The following is a 15,326-nucleotide window of genomic DNA, read 5'->3' on the forward strand; positions in this document are numbered from 1 at the left end:
ATAATTAGATAGTTGGCCAAATTTTACCATTGATGTATATATTTCTATTCAGATCAATGAGAAGGACATGATTTCATTATCTTACATGGTATCAGAGCGGCGGACTTGCCACGCTGAGAGGTGTCTTCAGTAGGTTGCATACACCTGAGAACGTTGTCCTAGAAAATTATCTTCCAAGCGATTCCATGCTTCCATTGCAGTAGAGTTGGGTTCTCTGAGTTACTTTTTGATACGACTCACCACTGACAATAATGTTTATGTTTCCTTTGATCCTTTTGGTTTTACTGTCTCTGATTTTCAGACGGGGATCACCCTTCTCAGATGTGACAGTTGTGGAGATCTTTATCCAGTTACCACTCCTCCCAGTTTTGTCGGTCTCACATCCAGTCTTTGGCATAGTCGTTTTGGTCATCCTGGCGTGTCTGTTTTGAATTCCCTTCGCAAAAATAAGTTCATATGTTGTGAACCTTTTAATTATTCTGTCGTTTGTGACTATTATGTTTTAGGCAAACATGTTAAATTATCATTTTTTGATTCTCAAACTACGACTTTGATGCCTTTTTGACATTTTACATAGTGATTTATGTACGTCTCCAATTTTAAGTTTTGTTGGTCATAAATATTATGTCTTATTCTTAGATGATTTTACAAAATTCTTGTGGACTTTTCCTATTAGCATAAAATCTCATGTGTTTGAAACGTTCAAGTCACTTACTTAACTCATTCAAACTCAATTTTTGCAAAAAGTCAAACATTTCAATGTGACAATGGCGGTGAATATAATAGTGAGCTTTTTCAAAAATATTGCACTGATCATGGTCTAGTTTTTCATTTCTCTTGTCTTCACACATCCTCACAAAATGGGAAAGCGGAACGCAAAATAAGAACCATTAATAATATGATACGCACTATGCTAGCTCATTCTTTTGTTCCCCCCTCGTATTGGCATCACGCTCTCCACATGGCACTTATCTATTAAATATTATTCCCTGTAAAACACTTCATAATTAGTCACCAACACAACTCATGTATCATCGTGATCCCACCTACACACATCTCAAAGTCTTTGGTTGTCTATGTTATCCATTATTCCCGTCATCTACCATTCATAAGTTACAACCCCGCTGTACTCCATATGTCTTCTTGGGTTTATCCGCCGAATCATAGAGGTTATAAGTGTTTTGATTTGTCTAATAGAAAATTAATAATTTCGAGGCATGTTATCTTTGATGAAACTCAATTTCCCTTCACCAAGATACACTCCCCTTCACCTCACTCTTATCAATTCCTAGATGATGACCTTCACCCCTACCTTATACATCAGTGGTAAAATCAAATTTCACCACCTGTTGCACATAACCAACCAACATCCACAATCCCAATTGACCAGCCATTACCCTCAATAAACCAACAATCATCATCTCCTACCTCTTCGATCAACACACCCATTACAATAAACTCTCAATCACCACCATCAATTCAACTGCATCCACCTCCACCTACACGAACCATCACCACCCGAAGCATGAAAGGCATCGTGAAACCCCGCACGATATTTAACTTATCAATCTCTCACTCTTACCACACCATCTCTCCCATACCTAAAAACTCCAAACTAGCCTTATCAGACCCGAATTGGAAATTCGCAATGCAATCTAAATTTGATGCGCTTATTCGAAATAAGATGTGGGATTTAGTTCCTCGTCCTTGTGATGCTAATCTTATTCGATGTATGTGGATTTTTAGGCATAAGGAAATTTCTGATGGCTCCTTTGAGCGTTATAAGGCTCGTCTTGTAGGTGATGGCAAGTCACAGGTTGCAGGTGTGGATTGTGATGAGACTTTTAGCCCCGTGTGAAACCCGCTACCATTCGAATAGTGCTTACCATTGCTCTCTGCAAATCATGGCCCATTCATCAACTGGATGTCCATAATTCATTTTCACATGGTGATCTTCATGAGACTGTTTACATGTATCAGCCATTGGGTTTTCGTGACCTCCATCATCCAGATTATGTATATGGATTGAAGAAGTCATTGTATGGTCTCAAGCAAGCGCCTAGGGCATGGTACCAACATTTTGCTGACTATATTGCCACCATTGGCTTTCACCATAGCACATCAGACCACTCTCTCTTCATATATCGACAAGGTTTAGACATGGCCTACATTCTGCTGTATGTACACGACATCATCCTCATCACCTCCACTCAGGTCCTCTGCCAATCAATTATCTCACTCTTAGCATCTGATTTTGCAATGAAGGATTTGGGCCCTCTGAATTACTTTTTGGGTATTGCAGTATCTCGTCATCCTGATGGTATATTTCTCAGTCAAAGCACTTATGCATCAGAGATCATTGAACGTGTTGGCATGGCATTTTGTAAACCATCAACCACTCCTGTTGACACCAAGCAGAAACTCAGCACCTCCTCTGGCACTTCTTATGAGGATCCCTCCTTGTATCGGAGTCTTGTAGGGGCCCTACAATATCTCACCTTCACTCGACCTGATATATCATATGATGTTCAACAAGTTTGTCTTCACATGCATGCCCCTCGCACGGAACACATGCTCGCTCTTAAGCGCATTTTGTGCCATGTTCAGGGCACCTTACATTTTGGACTACATTTATCCCCATCTTACATTACAAAGATTATCTCCTACACTGACGCTGATTGGGGTGGATGTCCTAACACAGACGTTCTAACATCTGGGTACTGTGTTTTTCTAGGTGACAACCTTATTTCTTGGTCTTCCAAAAGGTAGTCAACTCTCTCCCGTTCCAGTGCTGAAGTCGAATATAGGGGGGTTGCCAATGTTGCCTCTGAATCGTGTTGGATTCGCAATCTTCTCCTGGAACTCCGTTTCCTATTCCTCAGACCACTTTGGTGTATTGTGACAATGTTAGTGTCTATCTATCTGGTAATCCTGTGCAACATCAACGCACTAAGCATATTGAGATGGACATTCATTTTGTTCGGGAAAAGGTAGCTCGTGGTCAGGCTCACATCCTTCATGTTCCCTCAAGACATCAAACCACATACATCTTCACCAAAGGACTTCCTCGCATTCTCTTTGATGATTTTCGGACCAGTCTAAGCGTTGTGAACCTCCCGCTTCGACTGCGGGGGTGTGATAGAATAGAATATTTTGTTATAATTAGTCATAATTAGTTTCCTATAATTATGTTGTATCATAATTAGATGGTTGACCAAATGTTACATATTGATGTATATAGATTCTATTCAAATCAATGAGAAGGACACAATTTCCATTATCTTACAGGCTCGACTGAGACCAAATGGATACTACGTTTCAGATGCCTCCAGATTAGTAACCGAAAGAATTGTAAGTAAGACTTGATGTGCATATGTTTAGTGTTATTTGAATTTGCTTTGGTAATTAATAATGTATGTCTTATCATGTTTTATAGGATTCATTGGTTAACTCAGCCCGTGAAGGTACCTTTGTTGCAGAACCACAATATGATATATTAATATAAGCAATCAGAACAAATGAGCATGGTGGTTAAAGCACTTACTATATCTAGTTGTCTGAAAATAAAACGAAAAGTAGAAACCCTGTGGTGAATGCTTGATCACTAACATTGAACATTCCAGCCTTATCAGCTGATCTCGCCAGGATCAATAACATCAATGTAACTTCCACCATCTCTTCCTTTCACAAATTTGAGTTCATAAGGTTGGTCAATCTCTTCTCCTTCTTCTTTGGGTGCTTCTGACCCAACATCAGATGGAGCTTTAACCACGAAAAGGAACGATTTTGACAAATGGGTATTTCAGAAACTACAATCAAAAGGGTTTCTTGGAAAAAACAACTTGGCGGTGGGAAGGAAATAAGAACGAATGAGAGCTCTATGAATTTGCTACTCCCTTTACGCATAATTTTTTTATATTTTTACAATTTTTTAATTAATCTAAAAATCATTTATATCATTTATTTATAAGTTAACTATTTTATGATTTGTAGTATTGTCTAACTAGTGTTGTGGTAATTGATTAAATTTTTATTTGATACTCATGGATCCCTTTGAAATAAAAGAGTGTCCCAAATTGAATGATGCATTTTAATTTTTAAGATATTTTTTTCCAATTTTACGTTCTAATTAATATTATTTTCATCATTCTCAATACATGATAAAGATACTTTAGTAAAAATATCATTTCTCTCTTTTATTAATTTTTTTAATATATATAAAATGATCAATTAAATCACTCACTTATTGTAGGGAGTAATAATTTAGGCATAGGAATGTGTTACTACATTAATGCTTTTTGTTTAAATTACGAGAATATATATAAGTTATTGTATTACTACAAGAATATGTATTAATCAATCAAAGATGTATTTTACAAATAATTAAAGATGTATTACTTGAACAAATTAGAGTTAACTTAAATAAAATTTAAATCAAAGAGATCGAAGGGATTTTTCTATCATCTTTTTCTCAAAGACTTCTAAAAGTCTAGGTGTGTGCGTGCGTGATTAAATTTTTAAACATATCCAATACTATATTTTGAATTTTCTTAAATCCTCACAACTTTTTTTATTCAATTATTGATTTGATCACAAAGGCAATTTATTTTCCAACTTCATCAAATTTTTAAATTACAAATAGTATATTTCTATATCATATTCTGTAATACAATTTTTTTCTATTTTGGTAATATTGATATTGTTTAGAAGAATTATTCGTCTTTCAAATAGTGTATAGAAAGATCCTTCTAAACTAATGCGAATTAAGGGCATTTTTTAGGGGTGTTCAAAACCAAATCAACCCAATAGAAAACCGCAAACCAAACCAAACCAAACCAAAACCGCAAAAAACCGCATTTGGTTCGGATGCGTTTGGGTCATTCTCTAACAAAACCGCACGGTTTGGTTTGGTTTACGGTTTGTATTTTTCAAACCGAACTAAACCAAACCAAACCGCATTATGTTACAACTTAAGATTCAATTATCCCACATCCAATCCAAAATTCAAACTTAGTATTCCTTAACCTTACAATTAAAAACGATTTTCTCTTACTCACACTTAGGGTTTCAATTTCAACCTTCTTAAATCTCTCCTAGTAGTATCGCACATTCTTCTCATCTTATTTACCGTGTACGTTTCGCCTTTTCTATTATAATATTTCCTCTCTTATGTTCTTTCTTTTTTATCTTTTATTGTTACTATTTTCTCTTCCATTATATTTTTATCGCACATTTTTTCTCAATCCCGCATCTCTTATGTTCTTTTTTATCTTCTGTAATCTCTCCTCTCATATGTTTTTTATGTTTTATTATAATGTCTTTGATATTATTTTATTTTACTATTATATATATGTTTTTTATTCCATTTTTGTCTAATCTAATTTTGTGTATATTGAATGCGTAGTTTTTGTCTACATATGATAAGTTTTGATGTTATTTAGTAATGTATGAATGACTAAATACAAAGTTATGTTGTTCTCTATAGGTGTATGTATGGCTCAATAAAAATATTTTAAAAAACCGAATCAACCGAACCAATCCAAACCGCATTGGTTTGGTTTGGTTTGGTTTTATTTCTAAAAGCCAACCGAACCACATGCTTTTTTCTCTTGCGGTTCGGATGATTTTTATCGTCAAAACCGCCCAAACCGCATCGCGAACACCCCTAGCATTTTTAGTGTAGTTTGATTCAATTTTATTCGGTTTTTAAAATCAATTTAAAATTTAATTTGATCTAAGTGGTTTTCACATAAATTATATCAAAGTACATCTAATAATAGTTGATTTTGTGCGGTTTACAATTTTTTTGATCGGCTTACGATTTAAATTTGGATAAGTTTGGATTTAAATACCCTTAATGTGAATATTTATTTCATTTTATTTCTTTCACGTGTGTGTTTACTGATATTTTTAGTAAACAATCACGAGTTTGGTTCACTTAAGAGATTAAACTCGAAAAATCTCAAATACAGATTTGTGCATGAATGTTTTGAGAAACTCTTGTGTGTTTAAAAGAGTGGTTTTATCTGAGTTCGTGAGAACTCAAGAATAGTGTGAAGAAAATAGAAATGTGCAAAAAAATATGAAGATTTTGAAGCAAAAGCAATAAGATTGTAATCAAACAAAGAAAATAACAAAACAAGTTGAAAGTAAAATGTTTGCATTAACATAAAATGGTGTGCATAATCATACATTTACCATTGAATCTCTGAATCATTGTGACTTGAATATTGGATTTTATAGAGAACTTAATGACACTTGCGACCCTAATCACAATGCATAAATTCGATTTATATACAAGTAAAAATTAATCGTCAACAATGGTTACTTGCTCGGCACTTAACACAAGCGAGTATTGAAAGAAGGGATCAACACAAAAGTGTTGGAAATCAATACGGACGAGTATTGAAAAAGGGAGATCAACACAGACGAGTGTTGAAAATCAATACATATGCGTATTGAAAAATGGGAGATCAACACATACGAGTGATGGAAATCAATACGGACGAGTATCGTATAAAGGGATCAACACGGACGAGTGTTGGAAATCAATATAGACGATAATTGAAAAAAGGAGAGATCAACACGGACGAGTGTTAGAAATCAATAAGGACGAGTATTGAAAAAAAAGATCAACACGAACAAGTGTTGGAAATCAATACGAACGAGTATCGAAAAAAAGTGATATCAAAATGGACGAGTGTTGAGAATCAATACATATGATTATTGAAAAAAAGGTGATCAACACTGACGAGTGTTGGAAATCAATACGGACGACTATTGAAAAGATTAGATCAACACGGACGTGTGCAGGAAATCAATACGGACGAGTATTGAAAAAAGGGATCAACATGGGCGATTGTTGGAAATCAATACAAACGAATATTGAAAAAAGGGATCATCACAAACAAGTGCTGGAAATCAATACAAATGAGTATTGAATAAAAGGATCAAGACATACGAGTGTTAGAAATCAATACAGACAGGTATTGAAAATAGGGATCAACATGGACATTTGTCACCGTTCAAAGGATGAGTCTTCTGGGTCAACGTTTGACCAGACTCTTCCTGGACCTTTCTTTTTTCTTTAGGCCCATATTCGTTTTACTGATAACACCCCCACAGTTTAGAATAGAACAAATGCTTTGATTGTTAATATTATTTTATTTTATTTTCAAAATCATAATTATACCATTGTTAATATTATTTTATTTTATTTTAGAAATTATAATTATACTATTGTTAATATTATTTTATTTTATTTTCGAAATTATAATTATACTATTGCTAATATTATTTTATTTTCAAAATATAATTACACTATTGTTAATATTTTTTTTTATATATAGTAAATATGTAATTATATTACTATTATTATTATTATTATTAATTTTTAAAAAGTAAATACACAATTATATGGTCGTTATCATTATTAATATTTAATTATTTGGTTATGTTCATTTTTTTATTACTACTTATTATTTAACTAAAATAAAATAATTCGTTAAACATTCAGGTAATTAATTGATTATAGAATCACAAATGACCTTCATAATTTAGATGTTTATTTATCTTAAGGAGTGTATGTGCATGATTATTCGTTATCTATTTGTTATATTGAACCTTGAGTGTACACAAATGATATGTTATAATTGTGACAAAATCACGTCGCTTTCATCGATTTTAAAATAATCCGAGCCGATTTCAAAATAAATCACATACTTCTCGATTCAAAGTCGAGCTCATTACTAAAACACCTATGTAAGTCGATCGCTTGTAAAAGCATCACCATCAACCTCACATGGCTTACTCTTGGGCCTTCTTACAATGGGACCTATTCGGTTTTAATTAATCGATTAGATGGATTATTCACTAAATAAATTCAATTCATTCACAAGAATGCAAATTTTAAAACCTCGATCCGACATCGAAAGTTAAATTAAAATACTTAATCACATCTAAACAACACTTCATTTAAAAATGAAAAGGGGGGTGGTTTTGAGTTTTCAACTCCTCTCCTCGATCATTTGAATACGAGTTTTCTTACTCGGTTAGTCAAATGGTCGTCATTTCTAAATCATTTAAGTACAAATAAATCAAATCCTTTTATAACAAGAAACTGAAAGGGAGATAACTTTGAGTCTTCAATTTTTCTCCTCGACTATTTGAATACAAGTTCTCTTACTTGGTTAGTCAAATGATTGTCATTCTTATACGAACTTCCAAACTCCGATTAAATCGAAATATTTTCATAATAAGCTAAATGAAAAGGGAGTTGACTTTGAGTTTTCAACTTCACTCCTCAATTGTTTGAATACGAGTTCTCTTACTCGGTCAGTCGAACAATTGTCATTTTTCACCAATTCATACTGTAAGTCAGATCATTCTCAATCAAAACTATACAAAAAGAGAGATGGTCTTGAGTTTTCAATTCCTCTTCTCAAATGCTTGGATATCAATATAGACGAGTATTGAAAAAAAGGGAGATCAACACAAACGAGTGTTGGAAATTAATACAAGCGAGTATCGTAAAAGGGATCAACACATATGAGTGTTGGAAATTAATACGGACGAGAATTGAAAAATAAGGAGATCAACATGAACGAGTGTTGCAAATCAATACGGACGGGTATTAAAAATAGGAAGATTAACATGGATGAGTGTTGGAAATCAATACAAACGAGTATTAAAAAAGGGATCAACACAGACGAGTGTTGGAAATCAATACATACGAGTTTTGAAGAAAGGGGTCAACACAGATAAGTGTTGGAAATCAATACAGACGATTATTGAAAAAAGGGATCAACACGGACGAGTGTTGGAAATCAATATAGAAGAGTATTGAAAAAAAGGAGATCAACACGGATGAGTGTTAGAAATTGTAAGACCCCAATTTTGGCCCTAAGATCCCTCATGGCATCATAACATTTCATTTGCAAAGTCTCAAGGATCATAAGCATCTTGGTTCCCCTTACCTTTAGGTGGGACTCCTTATGAGTGGTTTGAGATCACCAAGCATGTTTGAATTGTATATCATTGCTTTTCTCATTTTGTTTACTAACCAAAAGCACAAAAATATGTCACTAACATCTTTTGTTTGTAGCTTGAGCAATCACAAGGTCAAAAGCTTCTAGAAGGTCATTGGTACAAAGACATGGTCAAGAGGAGATGAAAACAAGCATGGTAATGCTTCCCAAAGCTCGCATCCATCAAATATGCCTCCCTAGCATCTTAATTCATCATTTTGATCAAAGCAAGTCAAAGGGTTGGAGGTTTGTTTCTCAAGGAAACCCTAATTCATTTGTGCACCACAATGCCTTGCTCATGAAGCAACCTCAGCCCATGGTCAAATACAATCAAGGGAAGTTCTTTTATTCACTATTTCATGCATACTTGAACTTATTTGAATGTCCTCAATCATCAATTCATCAAGATATGAGTCATGGACTTGAGAAGTTGATCAGTCAATTCATCTGACTCTTTTGAAATACACTGAGACCTAACTTTTTATGTGTTGGTCAAATGGAGATGGTTCCGAAATAAAAATGTTCTTACGGAAAATATGAACAACTTTAATGTTCATCAAATTTGATTTGAAGCTTGGAAAACCATCTTCCATTCCAATACATTATAGGTCATTTTGACTGAAACCCTAATTTTGGGTCAACTTCCCAAGGACATAACTCACTCATTTTTCATGATTTTAAGGTTGAATCAAATGAATTGGAAAGCCTAAGATGTATAATTCAAATGTTATGTTGAACAAAATTTCAAATCTCAAAGGAAATACATGTGATAATGCAAGACATTATAGGTCCTTTTGGGTCAAAGGCATTAAAAGTCAAAAAGTCCAACTTCAAGTGCCCATAACTCTTTCATCAAAAATCCAAATGATGCAAAACGTAATTCCATTTTGATTGTCTTGAAAAGATCTACAACTTTGATGTTTGAGGTTTTTTCATTTGAAGCTTGCATCATCAAAACAGAAGGGCTTGAAAGTTGGCCAATTTTAGAAACCTTGCCTTGACATGTTTTGCACATCACACTTTAAACTCAAATTTCATAAATTTCCACATTCCAAATGGACTTTTGACCAACATAACATTTGTTCCTCATACAAAGACCTTTCCAACCATTACCCATATGCCTATGCTTGGATTTTCTAAATGGCATTTTCGAAGAAATGATTATTTAGGTACAAATGGAGAATTCACATTGAATCTTGAAATGCAAGCTATTGCAAGGCAAATTACACGTCCAAATCAATTCATTGTGCTATCAGCTTGCAAATACATCAGCTTTTGGGCCTCACATGCGCCTGTACAGACCCATGCATGGAGGACCCAAAGTTTCATGCACACGAGTTTCTTCTCATTTGGCATCATCTCCAGCTATAAATACCTTGCCATGCTCACTCATTTGCCACGCCAATTCAACCTGAAATGCTGCAGAAATATTTCCCTAACCATCACTAGAGAAGCAGCTCACTTTTCTCATTTTTTCAGATTTGAATTTCAACTTCATCTGGTTGAATTCTCAGATCTAGTGCTTCTAAACCTTCATCATTTATCCCATAGAACTTCTGTTTTAGCAAGGCAAGCAAGGCATCATGCTCAAATCACCAGAACTCAAGCTTGCACTCCAACTGGTAATTTTCTTCGATTCTCTTCATCCATGGACCTTTTTGCTCGGATCTAATGTTTTCTGAAGTCCTCACTTGAGAGGCAAGCTAGTGGTAGCTTCAATTTTGCTTTTCCTTGATCTGCATTTTTCATACCTGAATCTTCCACCTCAGATTTCTCCATCTATAGAGATCTTGAGTATGATTCAAGGTTACAGGGGTGATGTACATCACCCCAACTTCATTTTGGTATAAGGATCGTGTATTTTCATGGAGGTTTAAAAACCTGCAAGTTTGGCCGGAATTTGCAGGCTCACCGGAGAAGAAGGTGGCTCCGGTGGCCGCCTCTCTCCAGTTTGAATGCTGACCGTTGGATGTACATCCCACGTTTTAATCTCAGCCATGCATTGTGTTTACTTTCATTAATTCATTATGTCACGCGTGGACTAAGGCCTACCGTGGGAACGCGCTCCTGGACCACTAGATGTTGCCACGTCAATTAATGAGTTCCATCAGATGCTCCTGGTTTTTTTCTAATTTTTAATTTCTGTTTTCATTTTCTTAAATTCCATTTTTTTTCAAAATTCATATCTCTCTCATTTTTAATTCAAAAATTATGGGACCAATTGCATTATTTCCCAAATAAATTCTAGTTTCTATTTCTGATTTTTAATATTTTTTATTTCATCATTTGTATTTTTTGTGAATTTTTTCTTTTCTGGTTATTTTTAATTCATTTTAAATAGTTCTTGATATTCAAAAAATGCAAAAATATTTTCCTAACCTCTTTGAATGATGATGGATCTATGAAAAATCTTCTCATCAATTTTTGAATTGATTTGAGATTTATTTGAGATTTTAGTTCAATTAGGTTATTTTTATTCATTTTTAATTGATTAAAAATAGTTTCTGACTTTTAAAAATGCTGAAATTTTTTGTCAAACTTTGTTTGACCTTGTTGAACTTGGGATAAATCACTTGGACCTTTCAAGGTTGATTTGAAGTGATTTTGAAGTTTGACCTTTCTTTAATATTTTAATTCAATTTATTTTAATATTAAAAAATGCTAAAAATATGTTATTCTTTTCTTGACCTCCAATCTTCATCTCACTTCTATTTTTGATTGTTTGACCTTGACTTTCAATGTTATTGGTCAACATATGAGGATTGGTACATTTCATTCCATTTAATGCATTTTATTTTGTCATTTTCCTTTTCTCATATTCATCTCATTCTTCTTCTTCTTCTCCTTCTTTTTGATCAATGAGTTGAAGGTTGATAAGTTAGCATTGATTAGGGAGATTTAACATTCCTTTATTCAAATCTAATTCATCTTGATCAATTGATCAAGTGAATGGTTTTGCATTAAGGATACGTTGTCTTTTAAATCATGCAAAAGGCTTAAACCAATACAAGATCAATTCTCATTTTCCTTTTGGCATGGCAAGTTGTTAAGACTTGGTTCACTAATCAAGACTCCTAACTTGTGTTTGTTGCCTACATTATTATTGACCGGCCTCAGATAGTTGTGACTTCTACATAAGTCTAATTACGATTGCTTAACATAGCGCTAAATTTGCCTTATGGCACACTAACTACTAACACTAACTATTGACAACTAATATTTACTTTTATGCAATTTACTCTAATGCAATTTACTATTCTTGCACATATTATTCATTTGCTTTTCTCTTTGCTCACTTGAGCACATGTTTATGTTAATGCCATTTGCCTTTTGCTCACTTGAGCACATAATTGTGTATATATTATTGTGCTTGTGTTTTGTTTTGATTGTTGTGGACCAAATGCAAAGAAATGGACTTAGTTTCTAGGACTTTCCCTATGCAAAGAAATGGAGAATTGGACTTAGATTCTAGGACCTTCCTTATGCAAAATTGGAGTAAAAAGGATCTTAATGATGATGGATTAGAAGGACCAAATCTCTAAACTCACTCTTGTCCATTCTTGTTTTACTTCATGAAACTTTTGATGTGTGTGCTTTTGTGCTAGGAGTTCCCATTTGAGCTTAATTGGAGGATCATTGTCATGTTCATCCAAGTGGAAGATACAAGATACATTGAGGATCTCTTATGAGACTTGTTTGATTGCTTATGCTTTGTGGTTGTTTATTCCAAAGGATGGGAGCTACTTGGATCATCAATATGATCTCAAGAGAGGGACTCCTAGTGTGGTTTCATTTCTTATCCCTCACCTTTTTATTTTCCTTAGGATCAAGCCATTCTTCTTCTTCTCTCCACTCTAACCCAAGCCAAAACCTTTTGTGCAAACATTTAACCTTTGTTTACAACATTAGAAACCTAAGTCTTATGCTTTTGATTTTCAAACTTTCTTTTCATAACACTTATTTTGAATTGAATCTTTAAGTCAACTTTGACCACTTTTGTATTCACTTCCAATTGGTAAATATAACCCATTCAAACTTCTTTTTTGTGGCTCCAATGGCCACTTCTTTAATCAAATTTTCCATAACCTTTAGCTATTAGGTTTGAGTTATCCTTGTGGTAGATGTAATACTCACCTATATCCTTAGTGATGGACAATGAGTCTTCCATGCTTATTATAGGGTTAACCCTCTCACTAGCATGTTGAAGTTATCCTCACACGGTGGATTTGTGGTTTGGTTGAGTTTTCTCCCTTTGATAACAAAAGACCTTAAGGCTTTTGGACCAATCAATTCACCAACTCATTTTGAGATTTTTACCCCGAACTACGAGGTTTTGATCCTAATCTTTTATAAGATGGTACGTAGGCAATGGGTTTATCCATCCAAACAAAAATGTAAATAACTTGTACATTCTCTTCTCATCTCTTCAATCATGTTTGCACAAACAAATTTTTACAAAACAACAACCTTCACAAGTATGAAAAGGGCTCCCTAGGAGTACCTAGGATGTTTTGGGTGCCTAACACCTTCCCATTACATAACCAACCCCCTTACCCAGATCTCTGTTTCTTTTACTAGTTTTTGTTAAAACTATTAGGTTTTTGTTCACTTTCTAACCATTCCTTTGGATAAATAGAAGTGCGGTGGCGACTCGACTTGTATGATTTACCTTGGATTTAGTCAATATCTCTAATGGTAACGAATACTCCGCTACAGAAAAGTGGCGACTCTGCTGGGGAATTTGCCTAGCGGGTTTTGCCAACTTTTCACGCTTGTTGTATTGTATTGTTTTGTGACATATTTTTATGCAATTTGGGATTATTGTATTGTATGTAATGATTGATTTGCTTGATATTAATTCCTTGTATGCTTGGTGATCTTTGTGAGATGAGTTCTATACCCGGACTCGAGTGCACTTAGGATAGGAGAATGGCATTGTCTTGTTGACTTGTGTGGAGTTATTCCTTAGCAAGTTGACTTGCAAGTCCATGCACTTGGTGGAGGTCATGTTAGGATCAATAATGTCACACAAGTAAGTTGTGGTTAGACATTACTCTTTCCAATATAGACCTTAGAAGCCAAGGACCTTAGTTTACCAAGCCCATCTTGGCCTATTTTTTAGGATGTAGTGCGAAAATCGTTCAAGTGTAAGATTTGATACGATTGTTACGCAATACTACACTCATAAGAGTCTCTCTTGAGAATATTTTCGGAATACGAGTAGTCGTTTCTCCGATAATATCTGAAAGATGGGATGATGACTATGGGAACCTCTCGTAGAACATGTTTGGCAGGTTTAAACCCTAGTACATTCCCTTGGGTGGTTCTTAACCGAGACTCCGTGCTCGTGACTTGCAACAAACCCTTGATTCATGGTTGATCCGTTCCTACATCCTTAATATCAATGGAACTTGGGTGTTGATAAGGTGTAAACCATAATCCACCAAAATGGATGATTGATGTCATACGGTGAACTGACTTGGGGTATTTTGCTTTTTATCGCAATGTCGCGGATAGCAAGAGTCGCCACCGACTTTTCTTTTATCCAATAAGGAAAGGTGGAAAAGAACAGGAAAGACCTCAATAGATTTTGGGTTCGGGAGGTACATTATACAAAGGGAAGGTATTAGCACCCTTTGTATCCATGGTTATCCATGGGCTCTTAATTGCTGGATCACTTATATTTTTGTCTGAAAAGTGTTGGTGAATTGTTTAAAAATGTTTCGAAAAGAGAGTTTAACTTTGTAATGATTCTCGTATGAATGTATACAAAGTATTTATCTCGTTTGATTTTGAAAAACAGTTTAGAAAAATATGACTTGGTAATGATTCTAGTATGAATGTATACCAAGTGGTGATTTTCTAGGATTTGCAAAGTGTGAGGGGTGAAAAATGTTTTAGGTTATGATCCAGTAATTGAGAGTTATACCTTCCTAAGGTCGTTATGGGCATTTCCTATCCTTATGAGGGTAAAACTGTCCTTACTATTGAGAAGTAAGTAGTTTTATCCTTTGGATGTAAAAGGGTCATTGTAGGGTCATCGATAGGTCATTGAAGGCAACAGTTGTAAGGATACCTTAGCATTCGAAAGGACGATCATCATTTAACCGTAGGCTACACCGAAGGGTCATCGAGGGACAAAATCGTATTTTCGAAGGCAACATCCGAGGGACCAGGATTTATTTTATGATGATTTAACCGAAGGGTCTTTGCTAAGTGTATCCCTACATTCGCGGGACACGACCGTTATACCGTAATACCGTAGGGCAGCAAAGAGAGGTCCAAGATCACATATTTAAA

At 34.6% G+C, this 15,326-nt stretch overlaps 1 protein-coding gene and 1 pseudogene across 1 annotated transcript; one reads left to right on the plus strand and one right to left on the minus strand.

The window, feature by feature from the left end:
* LOC127102291 (protein MET1, chloroplastic-like) overlaps nt 1-397 on the minus strand; it is a 30,746-nt pseudogene extending 30,349 nt beyond the window's left edge.
* A 1,251-nt stretch (nt 398-1,648) lies between these two features.
* Nucleotides 1,649-4,007, plus strand: LOC127102292 (uncharacterized mitochondrial protein AtMg00810-like). Its single transcript, XM_051039676.1, has 5 exons — nt 1,649-1,823; nt 2,303-2,765; nt 3,207-3,351; nt 3,437-3,464; nt 3,994-4,007. The coding sequence occupies exons 1-5, from the start codon at nt 1,649-1,651 to the stop codon at nt 4,005-4,007; spliced, it is 825 nt and encodes a 274-aa protein (XP_050895633.1).
* Nucleotides 4,008-15,326: the final 11,319 nt, after the last annotated feature.

The sequence above is a fragment of the Lathyrus oleraceus genome, chromosome 7 (genome assembly GCF_024323335.1).
Source record: "Lathyrus oleraceus cultivar Zhongwan6 chromosome 7, CAAS_Psat_ZW6_1.0, whole genome shotgun sequence".
NCBI classification, from domain to species: Eukaryota; Viridiplantae; Streptophyta; class Magnoliopsida; order Fabales; family Fabaceae; genus Lathyrus; species Lathyrus oleraceus.